The sequence below is a fragment of the Microcaecilia unicolor genome, chromosome 1 (assembly GCF_901765095.1).
Source record: "Microcaecilia unicolor chromosome 1, aMicUni1.1, whole genome shotgun sequence".
Classification (NCBI taxonomy): Eukaryota; Metazoa; Chordata; class Amphibia; order Gymnophiona; family Siphonopidae; genus Microcaecilia; species Microcaecilia unicolor.
In genome coordinates this window covers 43,746,053-43,773,024 of record NC_044031.1, presented here as the reverse complement: position 1 = coordinate 43,773,024, position 26,972 = coordinate 43,746,053, and the positions used below count along the sequence as shown (strand labels likewise).

Sequence of the window (26,972 nt, the reverse complement as noted above, 5' to 3'; positions counted from 1 at the left end):
AGTACTGTTCATTGCTAGCAAATAAAGGTGTCCTGCTTTCGGAATCATTTGCCTCTTGTCTCCTGATTTACTAGCCGAGGGCCTGTTTCAGTAGCACACCGCTTCACGGAGTTGGGCTGTACAGTGGAACTCCAGCACGGGAAACTGCAGCAGCCCAGTGGCTCCCACACTGGGAGCCACTTTTGCTCTGCCCAATGGCGCATGGCGCAGATAGGATAATGACTACTCACCCCCTCGGGAATCGCTGTCACATGCCAAGTCGGTCCTCACACCGTTCAGCCGGTACTGCAAACTGGCATGAGCTTGCCGTGCTGGACAAATCTCAGACTGGGAGATTTTTAAACAGTGCTCAAACGGCTTTTTTTTTTTTTAAGACAGGAGAGGATGCCGGAGCAAAAGAAACCTCAGACTCCTTTTAAAGTCAGGAGAGTGAGAACCACAAACCCCAGTCAGGCAGACAGGAGGGGTTGATGGAGGAGGAAGGGAGAGACCCAGGACCCGGACACCTCAGACCCCAGAAGATCAACTAGACCCAGGGGACCAGGCCAGGAGACAATCAATCCAGAGCTGCACAGATATGACCATCCACCTGCTAGATAGAGAGAATACTGAAGTTAAGGTGACTGCACATGACCACATATAGTAAACCTCTGAAGTTCTCTCTATCTCCACCTGCTGGTAGAGGGACATAACCCACAAGTCTCTGGATTGATCTGTGGGACGCTATGGAAGTGAATAATGATTTTGTTAAATTTCACTATTTAAGGACTTCCATGTGGTTAATAACAAAATAACCATTCTTTTCTGGTAGAACAGCTTGGCTGCAAGTTAGAGGCCCTAGGTGGCAACGGAAGGTAGAGGCTTGATGTATCAGTGTGAGCACGGGGGGTTATCCTAAGCTAATATACACTGAATTGTGGGTAGCTTTTCCGGGTTTAGGCCCGGTACTTTTGGCTTTGTAGTTTTATGTCTCACTTTGCTAATTTAAATAAATAGTGAAGGAAAAAGAGTTTTTTAGATCATTCGTTTTTCTCATGTACACATGAGTTTTTTTGCGTTTGGCCTTTTTTTCTCTTTTTTTTTTTTTTCACTTTAAATATTTTTATTAATGAAGCAACTTACAACATTCAAGACAGTACAGATAATGACAAGTTGTCCTAAAATATTGGACATCCATATAATATAACAGAAAAGAGCAAAACAACCACCCAGTCACCCTTATGGTGAAAATTGAACTATCAACTCCCAATCACTATAAACAAGGGTCTACACCTTCAGCTCTGTCCTACCCCCTTAAATTTGTTCAGGCATATAATTGCCTCACTTCCCCCTCTAGCCCTCCTCTTCCATTCCTCCCTTCCCTTCCGCCCCCCTCCCTCCCTCTCCAACTACCACCCGTTCCTATCAAAATTTGATTGTCCTCACCCATTCTTGCAGTCGAGACCATCCTCTTTTGCATCGTAGCTCCCCATCTCTACGGTATGCCGTTAAGCGCTCCATAGCTATGAGTTGTTCTAATTTTGCTTTCCAATCCCCCAAGGAAGGAGGGCCAGTAACTCGCCACTTCCGAGCTATCAGGCATTTTGCCACCACCAGACCCCAACTTAACATTTTGCTCCGTTCCCATGAGTCACTGTCATTATACATCCCCAGCAAGCACACCCGCGGACTACACACCATGGAATCTCCAAACATTCTTACCAATGCTTTCATCACCGCCTCCCAAAATGGTATCAACTGGGGGCAGGACCACCAAATGTGCAGAAATGAGCTCTTGTCTTTACCACAACTCCAGCACCGGTCAGAAGCATTAGGGTACATACCCCTAATTCTCTCAGGAGTGTAATACCACCTCGATAGCACCTTGTATGCATTCTCTTGCACTAGAGTGCACTTATTTTCCTCTCAATGGGACCTATGATAGTACTCTACTCCTGACTTTAATAGTGGATTGCGTAATACTTTTAGTATTTTCCCTATTAGGAGCTTTGAGGTTCCCTGTTGATTAATTTAAAACTAAGGATTTTATGGTTTTAATCCTTGAATAACAAAGAGAGACATCTACAAAACTTTTTTATGTAGAATTTATATTAAAAATAAGGAGAAATTAGGCCTTACCTGCTAATTTGCTTTCCTATAGTCCCTCCAGACCAGCCCAGAATGTGACTGATGGGTTGTGCACTAAAAGGCCCCCGCGGACCTCTGCCTCCACGTAACAGGCTTTCTCTTTTGTCAGAAATAAAAGGATGCACAGAGAATAAAAGGGAGAAACCAAATATGAGAAAATACAATAAAAAAAGAGAAGTACAAGAATGAGACTGAAAGGCTCAACACCTTCCATCTGCTGGAGACTGAGATTACTGGATCTTTCTCTAGTTGGCAAGAGCTCTTATTGGCTCTCTCTAGAGTTACAGGTTTTTTTCTTAGTCTCCACCTGCTGGAAGGCGTGCACAACCCATCAGTCACATTCTGGGCCGGTCCAGAGGGACGCTAAGAAAGCAACTATTAATGCCTCCCAGATAAACCAGTGAACTACTGAGGAATCATCCCATTCTTCTGGACTCCAGACTCCTGCACGAACTCCCCAGACTCCTTGTTCCTCAAATTTCTTATATAAATGACCAGGCTGGAAACAGTGTTGAGCGATATAGCCAAACCCCACAACCAGGGGACCTGGGATGATTACTATGATCATAAAGTCCCTCAAGAGAATCCTGGGTGCCAGCCAGACCCTTAAACATTTAGATGCACCATACAGAGCAGGGGCCTGAAGCCCAGAAAGAGCGTAATGTATTCCAAGAGTGTATGACAGAACTGCAGGTCCCCTGTGTCCCCTTCCTATAGGGAATGACTCCCTACCGCAGGAAGGAGGAGCAGTCCTCTATACCGAATAGAGTGGAACATGATCTTCCTTGGACATGATGAAAGAATGGTCTGCCGCTGACAAAACAGACATCATTCCCAACAAAAACTGAGGTTAGCACAGAATGCTGCTATTTAGGAAAGGATATTCCCTGACTCACTCAAAAGCTCTCCTGAAGCTCTTGCATTACAAACAGGATAGGAGACGGCAACAATACTTAACCGTTAGCTTCCACAGACTTTGCGAATCCGCCTGTCGGTTTCCACAATCCCCACACATCTGCCCGCCTGTATCCTGTCAAACCTATGTCAGACAATCTTGCTGAGTGAAGGCCCAAGGCACAGGGCTACTAGAGGGGCAGCAAAGCCTTCAGGGCTCAACTACAAAAACGATGGAATTCCAACTCCTGGGAGCCTACACCCAGCCAGCCTCAACTACTGAATATAGGCTTCAACAGGCCTGACTCCCCTGAATGCATGCTGCCATAAAAATCCTGCCACAACAATCTGACTGCGGCACCTGCTGGAGGCAGAAAAATACTAAATGAAACTGTTGGAACAGACACAGTTGGTAGAAGGACTTTACTGAATGTTAAATTTAAAAAGTGTACCCTTTCAGAATTTGCAGGTCACTTGCCAGTTTGTTTTCTGGCAAAAAAAAAAAAAAAAGTGACAGGATTCTTGCTGCACCACCTATTATATTGGTGATGTTAGACGTGAACCGCTTGTTTACTCTTTCTAAAAATACTGGGACTAGGGGGCAGACAATGAAGCTACAAAGTAGTAAATTTATGGTTTAACTTTTTTATTGATGTCACATCCACAACATTTAAGCATCAATACAATCACCAAAATGATATTTCTAAAGTCAATAACAAAACCTTTTGTTAAAGTAACATCAAACTTTTACATAGTCTTTTCATCCCTCCCTTTTCCCCCACCCCCCCCCAACCCTCTCATCCCCCCTCCCTTTTACCCTCCCTATGATCTGTCTAAAGGCATCAATGGAGTCTCCAGGTTTTCAATCATAGTTTGTTAAGGATGAGACTTCTTCCTCTTTGCGTGAGTTTGGCTATAAAGGGACTCCACGTCTTTAAAAAACGTGATTTCCGCTTAAAGGAACCCCTGGCCTCTTGCGCCTCCTAAGTCATCAGTTGATGCACCTGATTGCGCCAGTGCCAAAATTCAGGTCTATCCGGAACAGTCCATTTTTGCAAAATACATTTACGTGCTAGTAAACAGAGCTTTCTACACAGCAGGACTTCCTCCGCCCTTAGCCCCCTGAGAGAGCCAGGACAGTCCAACAACAACTGTTGAGGTGTGCCCTGTACCCTTCTTGACAGCATCAAGGAAAGAAAGGCCACCACCCGTTTCCAAAAACATCTTATAATCCCACATTCCCATAAACCATGGTATAGTGTATTATCAGCTAAATTACATTTCATACAGGTAGGCGAACCAATTCCTCCCGCTCTAAACAATTGTACTTGTGAGAAATATGCCCTGTGGATGACACGAAATGCACATTCTCTGTATCCCGCCCCACTAATTATTTGCGAAATACCTTTAAGGTGTGCTATAATATCCCAGGAGGCGAGCTCACATCCCACATCCAGTTCCCATCTCCGTCTGAGCTGTGTCAAATCCCTGGCTGGTGCCAAAGACCATATTTTCTTCTGGAGGCCAGAGATTGAAGGAGCCTCCTCAGCGGCCTCCTCAAACAGTGTCTGAATCTTCTCCCCCAATTTGTAATTCAGGGACGCCCTGTCTAAGGATTGTACATAGTGCTTCAATTCACAGAAGGCAAAAGTGTCTCCCCAGTCTAATGACTCATTAGGGATCAGCTGTTCCAGTGGTCTAATCACTCCAGTCTGATCTACCACTACCCCCAAGTTATGAAGTCCCCGTCGCACCCAATGTTGAAATACTGGATTCTCAATTCCAGGTAAAAAGTGTGGATTCCCCTGTTTAGTTAGCAATTCTGTCACATGCGGGTCTCCACCCAATAATTTCCCCAAAAATCTCCAGGCCCCCTGTAAGGATCCTAACAGCATCAAACCTCTCATTCTCTGTGGCAAAGAAGATCTATCCCCCTGCAAAAGTGAAATCAATTGATAGGGACTAAAGAGTGATTCCTCCAACTCTATAAGTGTGTGATAGTTTGATGAGAATACCCAGTCCCTCACGTGTCGCAATAAACAAGCGAGATTATAATATTTAATATTAGGTAGGCCCAACCCACCCTGATTCCACCCTCCCATTAGCAACTGCTGGCGAATTTTTGCTTTCTTATACGCCCAGCAAAACTTCGTTACCATGCGATAGAACACTCTAATATACTTCATCAATAAGTGCAATGGCAGCGTTTGCATCACATAAAGCCACCTTGGCAAAATAACCATGCAAATTAAACACAGTCGCCCCGATAGTGATAGTGTCAGAGTTCTTCAGGCCTCCAGTTGCTGTTTGGTCTTAGCTATCAGCCACTGAATATTTATACTGTAGATCCCCCCGTCCGGGCTGGTAGAAGGATACCTAAATAACGAAACGATTCCTCCACCCATCTTAGTTGGAATTGTCCCGGCCATGCTCTTTGAGTCTCAGCGGTAAGAGCCAATGCTTCAGACTTGTCATAGTTTAATTTAAGGCCAGAATAGGACCCAAATTCTTTAAATATCTCTAAAAGATACACTAGCGTCTCCCAGGGCTTCGTGAGTATGATTAACAGGTCATCGGCAAATGCCGCCACCTTAAATTCCTGGTGCTCAAATTTAACTCCTTTAATTGCCGGGCATGTGCATATGTCTCGGATCAGAGGATCCAGATATAGAGCAAAAAGTAAAGGTGACAATGGGCATCCCTGTCGGGTCCCTCGACAAATTTCAAACTCTTCTGATTACAGCCCGTTCACCCACATCCTGGCTCGAGGCGACGTGTATAATGCAGAGATCGCCCTCTGAAACCAGCCCTGAAACCCATATTTGGCTAAGGTTGTAAATAAATAAGGCCACTCCACACGATCAAATGCCTTTTCGGCGTCGAAACTAATCATTATAGCCGATTCTTGAGTGGTTTCCAATCTCTCTAGTGAAGCCAATATGCTTCTCAGATTACGCGCCACTGAGCGCCCCTGAACAAACCCTACCTGTGCTTCGTGAATGACACTCGGTAACACTCTACTCAACCTATTAGCTAAAATTTTGGCGAATAGTTTTACCTCTTGATTTAGGAGAGAGATCAGCCTATATGAAGACACCAGAGTGGGATCTCTCTGTTTAGGTAGCACTATAATCTGAGCTAGATTGAGATGTTCTGGTAGCCGGCCAACCTCCACCCACCTGTTAATGCTTTCGCTATTGATGGAGCTATCAGATCCCCCAGCATCCTATAGAATTCTAATTTGAGACCATCTGGGCCCGGGGCCTTACCCAACTTACTATGTCCAATTGCCCAGCTCACCTCGTTATCAGTTATAGGGGCATTTAACATCCTACGATCTGCTTGTGTAATGCCAGGGAGGGCAATGTTTTCTAAGTATAGCTCCCCACTAAGACTACTCTCCGCCTCTGACTTGTACAGTTGCTTGAAAAATTTTTGGAAGACAACACGTATCTCTCTGTCAGTATGAAGCAATTGCCCCTTATCATTCCTAATAGTTAGAATTTGTTTAGAAGTGTGCCTAGGAGCAATTAAACGAGCCAACATCTTGCCCCCCTTGTTACCAAATTTATAAAGATGAAATTTATAATACGTATGGGATTTAACTGCACATTCGTGTATCAATGAGTTCAAAGCGCATTGGGCCACTACTATATCTTGTCGAACCCTTGGTATCGGGTTCACACTAAATTGTTTCCTCAAACCCAGCAATTGTTTTTCCAATCGAAGGATTTCCCTATCTCTAGCTCTCTTGTGGTGACTAACATAGTTTATTATGTCCCCTCTTAGAACGGCCTTTGCCACTTCCCAGAAGAGTGTGGCATCTACATTTGGTGCTGCATTAAAATGTGAGTATTCACCCCATTTGGTTAACAAATATTCCCGAAAATGCACATCCTTGTAAAGGTAGCTAGGGAAAAAACACCCCCCCTTTTGCCTCCTTCTGGCCCCCACCATTCCATGTCATCCAGACTGCGGCGTGGTCAGAGATCACACAGGGACCAATCTCGACTTCCCCTATATCTGAAAAGGCCACTCTAGAGGTCAACAAATAATCAATCCTGGAAAAAGTATTGTGTGCTCTGGACTGATGTGTATATTCCCTATCAAGAGGGTGCAAGGTCCTCCATACATCAATAAGGTCTAATAATGAACAAAAATCAGGCAATCCCTTCGCGTGTTTTCTAGTCCCTGGTCCAGTCGGAGGATTAGATTTATCTAAAGTGGGGTCCCAAGCCGTGTTAAAATCACCTCCTAGCACCAAGGGGGTGGGTGCCACATTCGTTAGAATCGTCCCCAATTTCTTATAAAATTGGAGGTCGAGCTGATTTGGGGCATAAATGCTACCGAGCCTCACCTGTTGCCTTGTCACTGTAGCTGTTCCAAAGACAAAGCGCCCCTCGGGGTCTTGCACTATGTTAGTAAGCTGTGTAGCCACCCCCTTTCGAATGAGTATTGCCACACCACCCTTTCGACCCATGGCTGCTGAAGCCACACATTCTCCCACCCACCACCTCGCTAGCTTAGCATGTTCTTGTCCAGACAGATGTGTTTCCTGGAGGAATACTATATCCGCTCTAATGCGCTGTAAATACTTTAAAATTTTTGATCTTTTTATTGAGGAGTGTATACCCCCCACGTTCCAGGTAACAATCTTAAGCATCCCTCTCACAGTGTTTAAGAGTATTAAGCCAGATGAATCTTTTATCTAACATGAGGAGCCAGCCCAGCCTCTGGCCCCTCTTCCACAAACCACTGATGTTTCCCTCGTGTCTCTTGTCACTCCTTAACTTCCAGTAATAGATCAAAATTTTCCTTGTCTCATCTTTACAGTCTAAACCCCAGTCTACTCCTACTTCTTTCCATTCATGCCCCGAAGCTAACTTCCTTATTATACCTTCCTTTACACTCCCACCCTCCCACCCAAATCCCCTCCAGAATCCCCCCTTTCTCCCCTCCTATCCCTATGGGATACAGGTCACTTCGAACGCCCCTCCTCTACACCCTGATAGTCAACTAATCAAATTTTTTCGTGCAACCACCCCCCATCCACCAATCATCAGCCAATGACCCCCTTGCCATTATTACCCAGAAAAACGGGACAGCCTCTGCCAAGCACTATTTTCACTCCCTTATTTTTCCATTTCACCCCATTCTGGGAACCAAAAACATTGCTAACATTATTTACTCTAAACAGTGAACATAACAAATAGAAACACAACATATTTCAAATGTACTTGGTCTCTCTTACTACTGCATTAGATCTTATAAGCAACCAGTCACTTGATATCTAATGTTCCTGAGTTGATGAGCCGTTTCAGCTGGGAGCCAGAAAACTGCATGGAAGATGGCTCTCTCTCTCTTGAAGCTCTGGTTGCTTCCCCAGCCACTGACCTTTTTCTGCAGCAGCAAACCCTCTCAAAATGTTGCTGTAGATCAATTCACCAATCCACTCTGCTGCAACATATACAAATCTGCATTGTTTCACTGCCGCTTCGCCAAAAGTTTGACTACTAATTATAGGCATCCATTAACAACTCTTTTCAGCTTGCTCTAGGTGTCTCCAAATCTTTTATAAAGGCACGGGCTTCTTCTGCTGTAGTGTAAAACTTTGTCTCCGACTTGTGCACTATGCGCAGCTTCGCTGGATATAATAAAGCAAACGGAATTTTGCGCTGCACTAGTTCAGAACAAACAGGTGAGAACTGCTTTCTCCTAGCCGCAACTCTGGCTGAATAATCTTGAAAGCAGAGTATTTTCTGGTTTCCAACACGCAGTTCTCTCCCGCCTCTCAGCGCCTGCAGAATAGCCGTTTTATGTGCAAAATTTAGTACACGACAAATAATCACCCTGGGTCTTGTTGCATTAGTTTGTTTTGGTCCCAGCCGATGTGCCCTCTCGATTTTTAAAGGTCCCAGCTCCTGCGGAAGGTCCAGTTCTTTAGTGAGCCAACTTTCCAAATAGCTTCTCAGATCACGGTCTCCTCGATCTTCCGCTATGCCTACTAAGCGAAGATTGTTGCGTCTCGACCTGTTCTAGAGATCTTCAATTTTGTCGGCGTATTGGGATAATTGTTTTTCCATCTCACTATGGCTGGCCTCCATTTTAGCCACGCGGTCCTCTATATCGCTTGTCCGCTGTTGGTAGGACGCCATGTCTTCCTTAATTTGCGCGACATTATGATGCAGTGATTCCAGTTTCGATTCCAGCAAACCCAGCTTGTTTTCTAATATTGTTTCCAGCGCATTAGTGACTTCCTCAACTATTTCAGCCGTCCACATCGAGCTGACCTGGGAAGAAGACAGACTAGCCGGGGCCGCCATCTTGTCATCTGTCGGCCGTTTTTTCTCCTTGTCTTTTCTGAGCGTTTTCGCCGCCATTGAGTCTCGCCGCCGGGTCTGGCTGATCTTAAAGCTTCCCTCCAGGTTATCGTGGTAGAATGGGTCGGAGGTCGCACGAATTTCTGCTGTTTATCCGCAAGGTTCTCGAGGAGTTGGCAGGAGCGAAGTAGCTAACATCCGCTCCTGTGCATAGCGTCACGTGACCTCCACAAAGTAGTAAATTTAAAATGAATCAGAGAAAATATTTCTTCACTCAACATGTAATTCAACTCTGGAATTCGTTGCCAGAGAATGTAGTAAAAGCAGTTAATTTAGCAGGGTTTTAAAAAAAAGTTTGGATAGCTTCCTAAAAGAAAAGTCCATAAGCCATTATTAAAATGGACTTGGGGAAAATCCACTGCTTATTTCTAGGATAAGCAATATAAAATGTATTGCACCATTTTTGGATCTTGCCAGGTACTTGTAATCTGGATTGGCCACTGTTGGAAACAGGATGCTGGGCTTGATGGACTTTGGTCTGTCCAAGTATGGCAATACTTACGTAGAATATTCAGTTTTCTCTGCCTCTATCTGCTAACTGATTCCTTATTTGTCCTGTCTCTTTTTAATAAGCTGTAAAACTCTAGTAACAATATGGAAAGTAGCAGTAAAAGTGGCATAACCCACTAGCCTGGACAGGTCTAGCAGGATAAGGAAATGGTCGTGATAGATTAATTTGCTTCAAACAGCTGAAAGGATGCATATGCAACTGATCATTATAAGCTTATGATCTATTTCATAAACCAAGACTCCTTACTACTACTACTACCTCCTCTGAACTGATTATGCTCACCCTACCAGCACCTCCTTAGGGTAAATCACTGGCAGTATGTTAAAAGACAGATTCCTTCAATTTATCCACAATTTTGGATTTTGGGTTTAATTTTATATAATGTTGTTCTAGTCACACCACTACAGCTAATAGGCAATGATTCACATTACTAACGTCTTTTCCATAACCTGTTGACACACAGTGGCTGAAAGCTTGGATATTTTTGTAATTACAATTACTGGTTAAAACTAACGAACTCTGACAGAAAATCTCCAATTTGTAAATCAAAAATCGGGGCTACTGATATTTACAAAAATTCTATACCTTCAACAGAAGATCAAAGGTGGCTTAGAAATGTACTCATCAGCACCATAGAGAGCACAAAACACAGACTAATACAACATAACATTCTGGAGGAGTGGCCTAGTGATTAATGTGGTGGGCTTTGGTCCTGGGGAACTGGGTTTGATTCCCACTGCAGGCACAGGCAGCTCCTTGTGACTCTGGGCAAGTCACTTAACCCCCCATTGCCCCAGGTACAAATAAGTACCTGGATATAATATGTAAGCCGCATTGAACCTGCTATGAGTGGGAAAGAGCGGGGTACAAATGTAACAAAAAAACAAAATAAAAATGACCATTCATAAATCATTGGCAAAGCCCTTCCGAAAGAGTAGACTAATGATTAGAGCAGTGGGCTAAAAACTAGGAAAGCCAGGGTTTGAATTTCACAGCTGCTCGTGATCCTGGAAAACTTACACCTACTATATCTAAATGTAACTGGGCTTGAATTATTACTAAAGGCCTCTCCTAAATAACTCCCTTCCTCACCCCCTTCCCCCCCCCCCCCCCACACACACAATAATTATGGCAAGAGGCAGACCAATAATGCTTTTCTTTTTAACAGTAAGCTGACACATGGCAATGAAAAGGGGATCAGAGTAAAATAAAACCTTACTTACAGGAAGTTTGGTAAAAGCTGGGTTGGTCACATGCTGTCCAAAAGCATCTTCTTGAAACTGAAGCAGTTGAACTATCAAGCCAGCCAAGGTTTTGTTGGTAGGGGCATCTGCTTGAACATACTATAATAAAGACAAAAACTTATTATAAGACAAAATGTAGTAGCTTATTCACTACAATAAAGCTAAAATGTAGCCATTGAAGCAGTTACAGTGCATTTTAATGGAAAACATTTCCATCTAGTATATTCAACCCAGTCAAAACAAGCTCCACTTCACAATGTGCCAAAAAAAAAGAGGAGCATCAAGTTTGTGACCTTCATCCTCCTCAAATTTTAAAATTACCTTTTTCATAATCAATTTTAAAAAATTAACAGGAAAAATCATAGTTACCTAATGCTAGGGTTCACCTTGGGGGGGGGTCAGCACTCAAGAAAAAGATCTGGGTGTCGTTGTAGATAATACACTAAAATCTTCTGCTCAGTGTGTGGAGGTGGCAAAAAAGCAAACAGGATGCTAGGAATTATTAGGAAAGGGATGGTGAATAAGACCAAAAATACTATAATGCCTTTGTATCGGTCCATGGTGTGTCCGCACCTTGAGTATTGCGTTTTCTGGTCGCTGTATTTCAAAAAGAATATAGTGGAAATAGAAAAGATTCAAAGAAGAGCGATCAAAATGATACTTAGATTGTGAGCTCTTTGAGCAGGGATTGTCTTTTTCATGCATGGTGTACAGTGCTGCTTATGCCTTGTAGCGCTATAGAAGTAATAAGTAGTAGTAGTAAAGAGGTTAGAACTCCTCTCATACAAAGAAAAGCTAGAGGTTAAGTCTTTTCAGTATGGAAAAAAGACGGACGAGGGGCGATATATTTACAAGATCCTGAGTGGTGTAGAAGTAAATCAATTTTTTACTCGTTTCAAAAGTACAAATAGTAAGGGACACTCAAGGAAGTTATATGGAAATACAATGGGAGGAAATATTTTTTCACTCAACTAATAGTTAAGCTCTGGAACTCTTTGACGGAGGATGTAGTATCTCGGTTTAAAAAAAAGGTTTGGACAAATTCCTGGAGAAAAGACCACAGTCTACTACTGAGATAGACATGGGAAGCAACTGCTTACCCTTGGATTTGTAGTACAGAGTGTTGCCACGATTTGAGTTTCTGCCAGGTACTTGTGATCTCGCTTGGTCACTTTGGAAAACAGGATACTGGGCTAGATGGACCATTGGTCTGATCCAGTATGGCTACTCATATTCTTATATTAGATTTTGAACCCTATTTTAATCTTTTATTTTTTTAATTTTATTGTAAACTGCTTTCTGCCTATATCCCAGGCATTAGCGGTATATCAAGCCTACCAGTTCTTAATCCATATTAGGAAACTGCCTCCTATCCCATAACTTTTTAAATTTCCTCAGGAATTTTTCATGTAGTTCTTTGTTAAATACCTTATGCACAATCTATACCTCCCCCACTGCTTTAAGTAGAAAGGGAACGCTGAAAAAGCCTCACACATTGAAAATTTAAGGGAGGGGGGGTGGGGAAGCCTCAAGGTGCTTAGGATCTAACGATCTTACAAGCATCCATCGATCCTGGTGACCAATCACTCGGTCTTAAAAGGATCCATTCCTCATCATAGGCTGAAAAAAACCACCCCAAAGTTCTCAATGCAAAGATTGACACAAAAATGGTACGTGAGGGAAAGTATTAGAAACCGTACTGGTATATCATGACATTTAATCCTCAATTAACATTGTCCATATCTCAAAAGTGATATTTAACAAATGACTTAGCTTGTATATGGGTCTCTCGTGATTGCCACAACCTCTTTTTCCTTTTTTTTTTAATTCTTTATTTATAAATTTCAAAATTTTAACATCACAAGAAAAACTTGTTACAGAAAATCAGACCTAAAGTAAAATATTAGGATACATTATCCTTAGAAAATATTTATAATCTTATATTGTTTGTCTTCTTTAAATCACAAATGAGCATATAAAGGGGGGCATGAAACATAAAAAGGGAAATCTAAACAGGTATAAATTCAGGAATAGGCTTAATACGCATTTTCATACCTATTTCAACTACTTCTAATCAATTGTTAGCTGCCGCAGATGATTTCCTTGAATCCAGAAACACTCTTAACTGCTCTGGCAGAAAAAATATATATTTAAGTCCTTGATATTTCAAAACACACTTACTAGGATAATTCAAAAAGAACGAAGCACCTATATCTAAAGTTTCTTTTCTCATACTCAGAAACAATTTCCTAAGTTCTTGTGTCTGCTTTGTAACATCCTGATATATTCGTACTGTTTTACCATAAAACAAATCATTCATTTTTCGGAAATATATTTTTTTTATCGCTTCAATATCTTGTTGGAAAACTAGTTGAACAAATGTCATTCTTTCAGAGTGTTCAGATAAAGAAACTTCCAACAATTCAGATAGAACAACCTCCTTTTCCTATACCGATGTTGGCCAGCGTTTCGCTATATTACTTGCTGATTCTAGCTGCGTCAGGGTCCATTAAGGAAGGAGCATAACATCGCTGCAGAAAAATTCTACATGTATGTGTGCTAATCTATATATGACTGAGTTTGAAAAAAAGTTCATTTACAGAAGCTCATTTTTTGCTCATGTTCAACTCTGGGTTCGTTATATAGACGATATTTTCTTACTATGGGATGCCGATACAGTCCTTCTGGATCAGTTCATCAACTATCTGAATAGTTGTCACCAGAGAATTCAATTTGTGGCACACTGCCAAGATGACAAAATATCATTTCTAGATGTGGACATTAAGAAGAATTTGGTTGGATTTTCGACCTCAGTCCATCATAAGGATACAGACAGAAACACTTTATTAGAATATAGCAGTTGTCACCCACCATCGCTTAAAGACAGCCTCCCTTTCTCCCAGTTCCTTAGATATAGAAGAATCTGCTCTTCAGACTCTGAGTACAAGCATCAAGCAGTATCTTTACGATCAAAACTTGCTACAAGAGGATATCCTCGGCATCTGATCAAGAGAGCGTACCGTAGGGCATATCAGGAGTTATTGTTAGCGGTGCCAAAAACAGAGCAGGGTGAAGACAAGAATCTCACATATGTCATGCGATATATGACCAATTCATCACGAATAGTCCATGCCATTTGAAGACATTGGCCTTTGGTACAGACTATTCCTACATTCAAAGACTATTCAATCAGAATTGCATACAGTAGGGGAAGAAATTTAAAAGAACTCCTTTGCTCCTCAGCTCTTCTACCCATCTCAGAAGAGCTAAACATACGGGTTGGGGGGCACAAGAAATGTAATGACTGCTCCGTCTGCCACGTTATGGTAGAAACAAGAACTTTTCAACATCCTAATAATGGTATGACATATTACCTGAGACATTTAACTACCTGCAAGATGAAAGGGGTTGTGAACTGTCTGAAATGCCCATGTAATAAATTGTATGTGGGGCAGACATCAAGAGCATTACATGTCCGGTTAACTGAACACTGCAGTTCCATTACCACTACTACTACTACTATAAATCACTTCTATAGCACTACCAGTCGTACGCAGCGCTTTACAATGGAACATGAAGACGACAAATTGAATCTCCCCCTAGCGGTTCACTGCGCCAACAGACACCACAGTTTTAACGACCTTCAATGTTGGATTATTCAACGTGTTTTCCCTCCAAAAAAGGGGTGGCGATTATAAGAAACTACTTATACAAAAAGAACAGAAATGGATCTTCTATCTTGACACTATTGAACCGAAAGGGTTAAATTCACAATTGGAGTGGAGTCATTTTTTGTGATAGGCTTAGGCATTTCTAGGCGTCTGATGTCACATCTAGAGAGGATTTAAGCGCGCCATGTTTTGCACAACATTTAGTGTTGCCATTTAATCGGGCTGGAGAAGCCAGTGTTCATGTAAGCAAGGTGAACAATTTTTTATAGAAACTAGGAGAATCAAGCGATTATACAACATGTAGAATTTTTCCACAGCGATGTTATACCCCTTCCTTAATGGACCCTGACGCAGCTAGAATCAGCAAGTAATATAGCGAAACGCTGGTCAACGTCGGTATAGAAAGAGGAGGTTGTGGCAATCACGAGAGACCCATATACAAGCTAAGTCATTTGTTAAATATCACTTTTGATTGAGACATGGACAATGTTAATTGAGGATTAAATGTCATGATATACCAGTAAGGTTTCTAATACTTTCCCTCACTTACGTTCCATTTTTGTGTCAATCTTTGCATTGAGACCGAGTGATTGGTCACCAGGATCGATGGATGCTTGTAAGATCGTTAGATCCTAAGCACCTTGAGGATTTTTCTCCCCTTAAATTTTCAATGTGTAGTCACTTTTTGAGGCTTTTTCAGCGTTCCCTTTCTACATAAACCAGTGGGAAGTATTGATTGTGCATAAGGTATTTAGTGGCTACTTCCACAACCACTATTCATTGTGTTTAGAGGGTTCTTTATTAAATGCTTTTTGGAAATCCAGATACATAATATCAATCACTTCATCCTTATCCAGGTTTATTCACCCCTTCAAGAAAATGTAGCTGGGCTGAAGATGTTAAGTCCTGTATATAACTGGTCCAGGTATATCACTAACGGCACTCGAATTTCTGAGACTCATATAATTGACTACCATCACTCCATCACTGACCAGTAGTTTTTATAGTCTGAATGCCAGCAACCCGATGACCCTATTCCTCTTACCATAATACATAGTAACATAGTAGATGATGGCAGAAAAAGACCTACACGGTCCATCCAGTCTGCCCAAGATAAACTCATATGTGTATACCTTACCTTGATTTGTACCTGTCTTTTTCAGGGCACAGACCGTATAAGTCTGCCCAGCAGTATTCCCCGCCTCCCAACCACCAGTCCCGTCACCCATCACCGGCTCTGGCACAGACCGTATAAGTCTGCCCTCCAATATCCACACCTCCCAACCACCAACCCCTCTTCCCCCCACCTGCTCCGCCACCCAATTTTAGCTAAGGTTCTGAGGATCCATTCCTTCTGCACAGGATTCCTTTATGTTTATCCCACGCATGTTTGAATTCCGTTACCGTTTTCACCTCCACCACCTCCCGCGGGAGGGCATTCCAAGCATCCACCACCCTCTCCGTGAAAAAATACTTCCTGATATCTTTCCTGAGTCTGCCCCCCTTCAATCTCATTTCATGTCCTCTCGTTTTACCGCCTTCCCATCTCCGGAAAAGATTCGTTTGCGGATTAATACCTTTCAAATATTTGAACGTCTGTATCATATCACCCCTGTTCCTCCTTTCCTCCAGGGTATACATGTTCAGGTCAGCAAGTCTCTCTTCATACGTCTTGGAACGTAAATCCCATACCATTCTCGTAGCTTTTCTTTGCACCGCTTCCATTTTTTTAACATCCTTCGCAAGGTACGGCCTCCAAAACTGAACACAATACTCCAGGTGGGGCCTCACCAATGTCTTATACAGGGGCATTAAAACCTCCTTTTTTCTGCTGGTCACACCTCTCTCTATACAGCCTAGCAATCTTCTAGCTACGGCCACCGCCTTGTCGCACTGTTTCGTCGCCTTCAATAGCAGTTAATTTTCCTCAATATGGTGTCACAAATACGTCTAAAATATTTAAGGTGTTTAATCTGAATTAATTAAAATCTACCACTGTTTGTAACAAACGTTCAGATCGGTACATAAATAATTCTAACAGCTTTATCCTCCCCCCACCCCCCCTAAAAAAAAAACACTTTTAAGGTTCAAATCCAGGAACTAAGGCCCTCATGATCAAAAGCAAACTCCGGCGCTAGAGACTGTTAACACCATACTAGCGCTGGAGTTTGCAAACCACCCATGATCAGAGCCCTCGAGCGCCTGCAACAACGCACTCGAGGGCTCAACGCAAGTAGCATGCAAACAGGGCTTCCAGCATTCATCCCCAATGATCAGCGGCCAGCGCGCCAAAGATTGGATCGCTGGCCGCGGCAAAATCAACGCCAGCTCTGAGCTGGCGTTAGACTTTGCGGATCATTGGGGAGGAATGGTGAGCCCTGTCCAGCATGCAGTTGCATGCTGGCAGGCCCCCATTCACCACCCCCCCCCCCCCAAAGCAAACGCAAACAGGGGACTGGAGGTCCGGTGGACCTACGGTCCCCCCTACGATTCGAGCCCCTCCATGCCCAGGGAGGGCTGGAGATCCGGTGGGTCTCCAGTCCCCCACCCCGGACCCCCATAACTCGTGGTGGCCGCCTCCGGCCAAACGCTATCCCACCCTCCTTCCCACTCAGCGACGGGGGGGGGGGGGGTGGAGGTTCGGTGGGTGTCCAGCCCACCCCAACTCCTCCCCCCCCCCCAAGCGTTCTGAATCCATGGTCCCCCCAGCGTTCTGATTCCCTGGTGGTCCGTGGTCACCCACCCTCCCTGCCGCCCCCCCCCCCCCGGCTGGCCCCCTTACCTTTTGTTGGAGGAGGGACGCAGCCTACCTGCCTCCCTCCTCTTTCTGTCGACGCCGCTGCAAAATGGCGGCGCCCAGCCCCGCCCTTACATGGTCTGTAGCCCCGCCCAGCGCATCCCAGGATGCAATAGGCGGGGATGGGCGCTGCCATTTTGCAGCGGCGTCGACAGAAAGAGGAGGGAGGCAGGCAGGCTGCGTCCCTCCAACAAAAGGTAGGGGGGGCCAGCCGGTAGGGGGGGCCAGCAGGGAGGGTGGGTGACCACGGACCACCAGGGAATCAGAACGCTGGGGGGACCATGGATTCAGAACGCTTGGGGGGGGGGAGTAGTTGGGGTGGGCTGGACACCCACCGAACCTCCACCCCCCCCCCCCCGTCGCTGAGTGGGAAGGAGGGTGGGATAGCGTTTGGCCGGAGGCGGCCACCACGAGTTATGGGGGGTCGGGCCTCGGCAGGCTGTTTGACAGGTTTGAGCTTTTGACAGCCCAGACCTGCCAACAAGTGCGGGAGGATTGTGCTGAGCGCATGCTCGGCACAATTCTCCCGCACTTTAAACATGATGATCAAAGATAATAGCGCTGCTTAGGTTTGCATGCATTATCTTTGATCATCGATGCAGAAAAGCCCTGTGCTGTCCTGGTGCTATTTTTAGGGCGCTGTTTGGAACAGCGCAGGGCTTTTGATCATCTAGGCCTAAATATGCTAAAGTAAATTATGGTAAGGTGACTAAAATATATCTTTTTTTCTTTCATGGATCATTAGGTACCTCAGAACCACTAACTTACAAATATAAAATAAGAAAACCATATCACGATAAAACAAACACAGCTATACATTTCCTACCAACAAGGGGGGTGGGCTTCCACTGTACCACAGTATTTAACCACGTGTTCATGTTTACTGTAGTTATAGTTATAGCCTATGTTCAGCTAGGAGCGCTCAATAAAGACACCACGCTTACTAACCTAAACATAAAAACCTCTCCTGGACTAAAAATTACGCTCAAAAAAACCACTTTGCGCTTGCAACTCCCACATAACCCATTTGGCGACACTGCCTCAGCGATAAACTTAGATCTACTACATGACACCGAGGCCCATAAAGCGAATAGCGATAGTGAAAAAATATTGTCTACCATAGAATACAGAAGGGCGTCGGACGATTTATAAAACCCAACAGTGCAAGTCAAAAACTAGTCCCCTATCTCCACAGAAGTTTTGCCAAGGAAGTTGAAAGACAATTCTTTTGCAGACTAAGAATGGGTAATCATTGGGGGCTATCGTTAAGACATATCGATCAGATAGATTCCTCCCCCCCCCCCCTCCACCGCAACAAAAGTGGGGACAAGGTGGCATCTCTTTGTTGTCCCCACGTGCTTTCCGGAACACGCAGGGCCCCGGCATGTTTGACCGAGTTGGTGAGAAGTGTTGAAGCCAACACCCCCTCCCCCCCCCCCCAAAAAAAAGCTCTCACCTTCTTATAATGTTTCCCGATCCACACCCGCACTGAATCCAGCTGTGACACCGTCTCCGGGCTCTCCCAGAACTTCAGCGTCGGTCCGCCGTCTTTCTTCCGCACCAGGGCAGCCGCCGCTGCCATCGTAGAGCAGCAGTCTTCTTCCTCCTCCTCGTTCTCCTCCTCCTCCTCTTCGTCAACGTCCTCCTCCTCCCGGCGGCGCCGCCGCTCCACTTCAGCGGAAACCACCTCACTGCCACCGCCTCCTAATTCTTCTTCACCGCCGCCGCCACCATCGTCGTCTTCGTCCTCCTCGTCGTCTACCTCCTCCTCTTCCTCCTCCTCTCTAGCCGGGCTCGCGCTCTCTTCGGCGGCGCGTGCACAGCTTCCTCCGCCGCCACCGCTGCTGCTGGTGCCGCCGCGACGCCGCCCCCTCCTCCGCCGCCTCCGCCGTTGCTGCTGCTGCTGTAGCAGCCGCTGCCGCGCGCTAAAGCACGCCAGCCCGAGGCCGTTGCCGCAGCCACTACCGTCCGCCAGCCCAATGCTCGCTTGCTTTTGTTTCATTTTCTTTCTTTTCAATCACTCTACAGCAGAAAACTTTAATTCCTCCAGAAAAAAAAAAAAAGGCGAGAAGAAAGCCTTCCTCACACAAACCAAAAGTAGGGGCGGGAAAGCAGTAGTTGTAGTGTAGTAGCAGCACCCGTGCCACAACTGACACGCACGCGCAATGGAACCACTAAAGGAGATGGTTGGTGAGGTGAAGAAAAAAAGGTTGGGGGGGGGGGTGGCCGTGGTGACTACTTAAAGGTTGCGTGATGAATGAATTCCCTCTGTGAAGAGGAGGACAGTGTTGGAAGAGGATTGTGGGGAGACCAAGAGGATTGATTTTTCCCGGTTGGGCGGAGACTTCCGGATACTAGAGAAGGGTTATAGTTCAGTGGGGGAGGAAATGCCTTAGTTTTAGTTATTGTCCGTCGTCACACACTCACTGATCACCTTAAGGGCAATGAGGTCTTTCGGCTTCAGATTTTGCTAACTTTATTTGCATCATAGTTTTAATAGGGCTGCATGTCTGAAGTAGGCTGTGAAAACTGTAAGGCAGTTTATAGCTATTCTGAATGCTATTTTAGATTCTTTTAATTTGTAATTTCTGTATTTCTTATCTGTTATTTAGGGCTGCATTTTTATTTAAAATTTGTAATCATGTGATTAAGGTTAGGTGTTTTGTTTTCTTCCCAGTTGTAGCTCCTTCAGCCAGATGCTCAAAACTCGGGCACCGGAAAATATCACTAGCATTGCCGAGCCGAGGAACTACTTTCTAATGCTATTAGCGAGCGTTGAGCATTTGGGAGTAAAAGGGGTATAATTGTGCCTGGTGCATGCGCTCAGGAGTTGTGCACCAAGCACAGCTCTTCACGGACGGTGTAAAAACCGGATACAGCGGGATCCTCGGGATCTTCCCGGATTCGATCGCCAACATTTTAAAACGTCATTTTTCTTTTGGTAGTCGTAGATCTGGCTTTTACACCGTCCCCAGCTCTTCAGCTTATGCCCAGAATAGAGAGTTGCTGGGGGACAGAAAACCAACCCATCCCAGCCCTGGGCCCACGCCGCCCCCCCCCCCCCCCCCCCCAAAAAAAAGAAAGAGATCTGTATGAAATGTTTATTTTTGTTATTTTGAGTTATGAAAAACACTTGTCCCTGAAATATTCGCAAAAAAAAAAACAGAATCCATTTATACAAAAGAGATGAGGTGAAGATGTGATTCCATGTGCCCCAATGAAAGGAGCGTTTGAATTACCTTCCACTCTTTATAACACCTGCCTTTCCAAGGCAGATTACAACAGTTAAGATTAACCCATCAAGATATTTATATTTATATATGGGAAGTTTTCAAATAGGTTAAAAAGATGTCAAATAAGTAAAACAAAAACATCTTTTGTTCTCCACCTTTTAAAGCACTGGAACAGCTTTTTTACTTTTTACAGATGGACCACGCATAGGCAGTCCCTTATTTCTAAAAATCTTTTGATAGTGTTTTCAATAGCATTTGCTACTGTACTGGGTGAACCAGTGTGACGGCAGTCTCCGCCCTTCAACCCATTGGGCTAGACAGCCTCCCGTACTGTCTTCTGTTCTCAATTTAACCTCCTTGCCCCATTTCCCCTTCTTCCTGCACCCACTCTGTGCATCCATCCTTGGGTGCCCTCCCTGCACATATCTGAAGTCACCCTGGTGGTTTAATGGCTTGCTTCGGGGCAGGAAAGATCCCCACTCTTTCCTGCCCACTGCCACTGATCTGTCTTGCTGCCCCTGTTTGTTTAAAATAGCTGCTGAGACTACAGGCAGTGGCCTTGCAAAACTTCCGCTGAAGTCTTGACAGCCATTTTAAACAAGTGGCAGCAGCGAGATGGATCAGTGGCAGCAAGCAGGAAAGAGTTGGGAATTTTCCTGCCCCAAAGCCACTAGACCATCATGTGACTTCAGCTATGTGCAGGGAGGGAAAGCATTGTTCAGTTCAATTTTGTGGCTCCATGGGAACCCCGCAGAACCCTGGTCCATCCCTGTGGACCCTGTTCAGTTGAACTAGTCTTATGTTCTCTATGGAGCTAGTGTCCACGGACATTGAGTGGTAGCTGCATCTATCATCATTCCACAGAACAGCTGATGACATTTGTTGCACAGTCAACCACCATAGTGCTACACAGTGGCAGTGACTGTGGGTGGTACACAGTACAACTTCCAGTTTGTTTTCTGGTGTTCTACCAGCTACCACAGATGCTATCTAGAGACAGAACCCCTTTGTGTCATGAAAGGGCAGCATGCTCAGATGCTGTGCAGGGAGAACATCCAATTATACTCAGCAGTGGTGGCATCTATATGTCAACTCATCCTCAGCTGTAACTTCTGCTTAGCGGGGGCAGCATGCTCTTGAGTTTTCCAGTGACACCATGCTGCTGTGTTCTCCAGTTCCAGCATGCGCTTGTTCTGAGAAGTGACACCATGCAATCGGGCCACGCAGTGACACATTCTCAGCTGCCACATGATGACAACATCCTTCTCTGATGGGCAGTACCAACAGGCCCTTGTGTTGCACACTGGCCACGTCTACAGGGAAGCGCAGTGGCAACATCCTCGTGTTGCCATGACCTCAATGACATGCCAGCCCATATGTGGGTAGTGCATGGACAGCGGCTCTACTTGTATTTCACAGGGATACCATCAGTAGGTAGTGCGCTGTGCCGGTTACTACTGCTTTTCCACAGAGGCCATCCCAGGTACTTTCCCACTGAAAGGGACTATACTCACCTCTCTAGACCACATACAGTGGGGGAAATAAGTATTTGATCCCTTGCTGATTTTGTAAATTTGCCCACTGACAAAGACATGAGCAGCCCATAATTGAAGGGTAGGTTATTGGTAACAGTGAGAGATAGCACATCACAAATTAAATCCGGAAAATCACATTGTGGAAAGTATATGAATTTATTTGCATTCTGCAGAGGGAAATAAGTATTTGATCCCCCACCAACCAGTAAGAGATCTGGCCCCTACAGACCAGGTAGATGCTCCAAATCAACTCGTTACCTGCATGACAGACAGCTGTCGGCAATGGTCACCTGTATGAAAGACACCTGTCCACAGACTCAGTGAATCAGTCAGACTCTAACCTCTACAAAATGGCCAAGAGCAAGGAGCTGTCTAAGGATGTCAGGGACAAGATCATACACCTGCACAAGGCTGGAATGGGCTACAAAACCATCAGTAAGACGCTGGGCGAGAAGGAGACAACTGTTGGTGCCATAGTAAGAAAATGGAAGAAGTACAAAATGACTGTCAATCGACAAAGATCTGGGGCTCCACGCAAAATCTCACCTCGTGGGGTATCCTTGATCATGAGGAAGGTTAGAAATCAGCCTACAACTACAAGGGGGGAACTTGTCAATGATCTCAAGGCAGCTGGGACCACTGTCACCACGAAAACCATTGGTAACACATTACGACATAACGGATTGCAATCCTGCAGTGCCCGCAAGGTCCCCCTGCTCCGGAAGGCACATGTGACGGCCCGTCTGAAGTTTGCCAGTGAACACCTGGATGATGCCGAGAGTGATTGGGAGAAGGTGCTGTGGTCAGATGAGACAAAAATTGAGCTCTTTGGCATGAACTCAACTCGCCGTGTTTGGAGGAAGAGAAATGCTGCCTATGACCCAAAGAACACCGTCCCCACTGTCAAGCATGGAGGTGGAAATGTTATGTTTTGGGGGTGTTTCTCTGCTAAGGGCACAGGACTACTTCACCGCATCAATGGGAGAATGGATGGGGCCATGTACCGTACAATTCTGAGTGACAACCTCCTTCCCTCCGCCAGGGCCTTAAAAATGGGTCGTGGCTGGGTCTTCCAGCACGACAATGACCCAAAACATACAGCCAAGGCAACAAAGGAGTGGCTCAGGAAGAAGCACATTAGGGTCATGGAGTGGCCTAGCCAGTCACCAGACCTTAATCCCATTGAAAACTTATGGAGGGAGCTGAAGCTGCGAGTTGCCAAGCGACAGCCCAGAACTCTTAATGATTTAGAGATGATCTGCAAAGAGGAGTGGACCAAAATTCCTCCTGACATGTGTGCAAACCTCATCATCAACTACAGAAGACGTCTGACCGCTGTGCTTGCCAACAAGGGTTTTGCCACCAAGTATTAGGTCTTGTTTGCCAGAGGGATTAAATACTTATTTCCCTCTGCAGAATGCAAATAAATTCATATACTTTCCACAATGTGATTTTCCGGATTTAATTTGTGATGTGCTATCTCTCACTGTTACCAATAACCTACCCTTCAATTATGGGCTGCTCATGTCTTTGTCAGTGGGCAAACTTACAAAATCAGCAAGGGATCAAATACTTATTTCCCCCACTGTATGACCCAATCCAGAATCAACTATTTATTAGTAGGACTTTTTTTTCTGAGATTCTTGAGGCAGAGATAGGACCAGTAGAAGTGTCGGATTATGCATCGGTGTGGTTACAATTTCGTGCTATTGAGGAGCATCACCAAATTCCTCTGTGGCAATTTCCTCTTGATCTGTTTACTGACCCCCAATTCTTAGCTTATATTAGGAATAAGTGGGTGGAGTATAAAACCTTTAATGGTATAAACCAAACAGATGCCGTTTTGTTCTGGGACACGGCTAAGGCCATACTGAGATGAGACATTATAGCATATTGTACCACCAGGAGGAGGGCCTGGGATGGATCCATTCTTAAACTCGAGAGGAAATTAGTGGGCCTCCGTAGATTGGCGAGATTTTCTCAAGCCCCAGGTTACCCTGAACAACTGTTGGCTACTCAAGCAGCGCTTAATGAACTTTTATATCAGAGGGCTAAGAAATCCACTGTATACTATCAGTATCATTTGTATAAACATGGAGATAAGAGTGGGAGATTATTGGCACGCTTGGCATGTCCAACAGCAGCTTTGTCTACTATTTTGGCTTTGAAGGGGTAGGGAGGTTATGTGAGTCATGATACTTCAGGTATTACAGATATTTTCCTAGGGTTTTATAAAGCTTTATATTGTTGAGAACATGAGGGGGCATTGACCCGGGAACATATTTGTCCAGTCTTGACTTATCAACTCTCACGCAGGCTCAGACGGCCGCTCTAAATCAACCTATTGAAGAAGAAGAGGTGGTGTGGACTATAAAACGTAGCTCTCGGTTTAAGGCACCTGGACCAGACAGGTATAGAGCAGAATTTTATAAACTTTTGGTAGCAGATATTGCTCAACCTATTACGGCTATGTTCAATGAGTTCATTGCATCTAAACGACTTGCTAAATCTTTGACGTTAGCTCATTTTATAGTTTGTATATCACAGAGGTCATGGAAAGGTGCAAACCCTCCACATTTCTAGTTTTTATTTTGACTATTTTGCTTTTCTTGAGCTGGAAGCAGACCTGGAATTGCAAGACAGCTAGAAATGTAAGGCTGTAGAAATTTGTGGTTTGACATTTGGCCTATGCTAACTTGTGATAAGTTGCTGATCAGCAACTAAGAGCCAGAAACTCCTATGACTAAGGACACATGCAGTATCCAGATAAATAATCAGAAGAAGTAAGTGGATTTGGGTGAAATTGTAACTTCAGTAAAAGGTTGGGGGGGGGGGGGGCTAACATAGTGATTAGCATAACAAGGACATAGGTCGACCCATTATCTAATGAAGACTTATGCTTTATATGACTGCCAATGCAATGAGGAACTAAATTATAGAAGTTGGAAGATGATAGAATGTGCTGGAACAGGATTCACCATAACAGGAAATAGAATATTCTGGAAAGATGCATATTCATTCAGGATAATTATAATTAAGACAATGAAGAAAGGAAGAAAACAATATTTAAGAGGAAACAGAACTGAGGATGGTGAGCCTCAATGTGCCTACATTAGCAGGTGCCACACTCAATAATTGGCCGATTCAATTGACAGTTAGACTGGTCAAGATATATCTCTTACAGTTAACAAAGCCAATCCACAGTGTATATATTGTATTTCTTCACCAAATATATACTATTGTTCAAAGAAATCTTCAGCAGTCAATAACATCTTATAGCATTTATATACTTTTATAGAATGCCTCAGTGATGTCTGTCGTCCACCACCCTTACAGGCTTTATGTGGCGACCAATATTAACATCAACGTCTTCATTGGCCCAATTTATTCTTTTATAGGCTACTTAAACTATAGTTTATACAAAAAACGTGTCCACTTTTACACTTACCTGTCGGACTCGGGGGTATCACTGTCCGACATGCATGTTTCGCTTGCAACGGCAAGCTGTCTCAAGGACCTACCCCTGCAAAAGAAAAATACTGGATCAAACTCTATCTCTCCTAGGTGTCTGTCTTCAACTAACCCCTAGAAGCGATACCCTGCCATATAATTTTCTTAACTGCTTACCCCGTAGTCTTCCTAGCGCCAGGAAGGTTGCCTTCAATAGAAAAAAGGAGAAACAGCAACAAGGTGCTACAACAGGCAGACACCAATAACTTATTTTGGTGGCAAGTAGGCTTTTCCATGTTTTTTTTTTTCTTTTTGGATGCCAGTCTGGAACAGAAAATAAATGGTCCTGGGGGAAGGGGGTATGGAATGGAATTATGGAGAACTGTCTGGCTAAACCTGCTATTGCTTGGGGAGCCCTTCATTAAAAAGTAGTAGGATATGAATGCATTGATAGAAGTCTGTTTGCAACCCTGCAAATTTCTTCCATGGAGATTGATTTTATAACTCTGATTTTAAGTTGAAATTACTTTGAATTGTGCGTGGAAATGTAGGGTATAAATGTCAAATACATACAGTAAATAATTCAAGCTAGCCAACTGTTCTTTATGGCAGCTTCCATCTTGTTAAGGTCAAAAGAAATAAAAAGTTGGATGAATTTTCTATGGGCTTTAATCCACTCCAAGTGTCTCTTGCGATCCAATGGGTGTAATGTGCTTTCACCTTTGTGGACATGAGGCTTGGAGTGTACATTCTATTACAGAAACAGGAAATGGAACTCCATTTCCAATAGGACAGTAGAAAAAGAGAATGAGAGAAAACAGGAAAGATGGGTTTAGGGAAAAGAGGAGAACTTTTATCTTGGCAATGTTCAGCTTCAGGTTGTGGGGGGACATCCAGGCAGCAATGTCAGACAAGCAGGCTGAGACCTGGACCTGGATTCCTGGTGAAATTTCTGGTGTAGAAAGGTAGATCTTGGAGTCATCAGCATAAAGACAATGCTGAAAACCATGGGAGGAGATCAGAGTACAAAAGGAACCTCTTAATTTGAGTTGAACAGATGCCTGGGCGTGAGCTCTTAGACCTAGGCTGAGGCTTAGGGCGAACCTAGGCCGAGGCTTTTTTTTTTTTTT

At 44.3% G+C, this 26,972-nt stretch overlaps 1 protein-coding gene across 1 annotated transcript in view; it reads right to left on the bottom strand.

The window, feature by feature from the left end:
* The window catches only part of SMARCC1 (SWI/SNF related, matrix associated, actin dependent regulator of chromatin subfamily c member 1), a 542,893-nt gene extending 522,915 nt beyond the window's left edge, over positions 1–19,978 (bottom strand). Inside the window, 2 exon segments of the mRNA XM_030196622.1 lie at positions 11,136–11,255; positions 19,081–19,978. Of these exon segments, the coding sequence (XP_030052482.1) occupies positions 11,136–11,255; positions 19,081–19,626 (666 nt within the window). The 5' untranslated portion in view covers positions 19,627–19,978.
* Between the last annotated feature and the right edge of the window lie 6,994 nt (positions 19,979–26,972).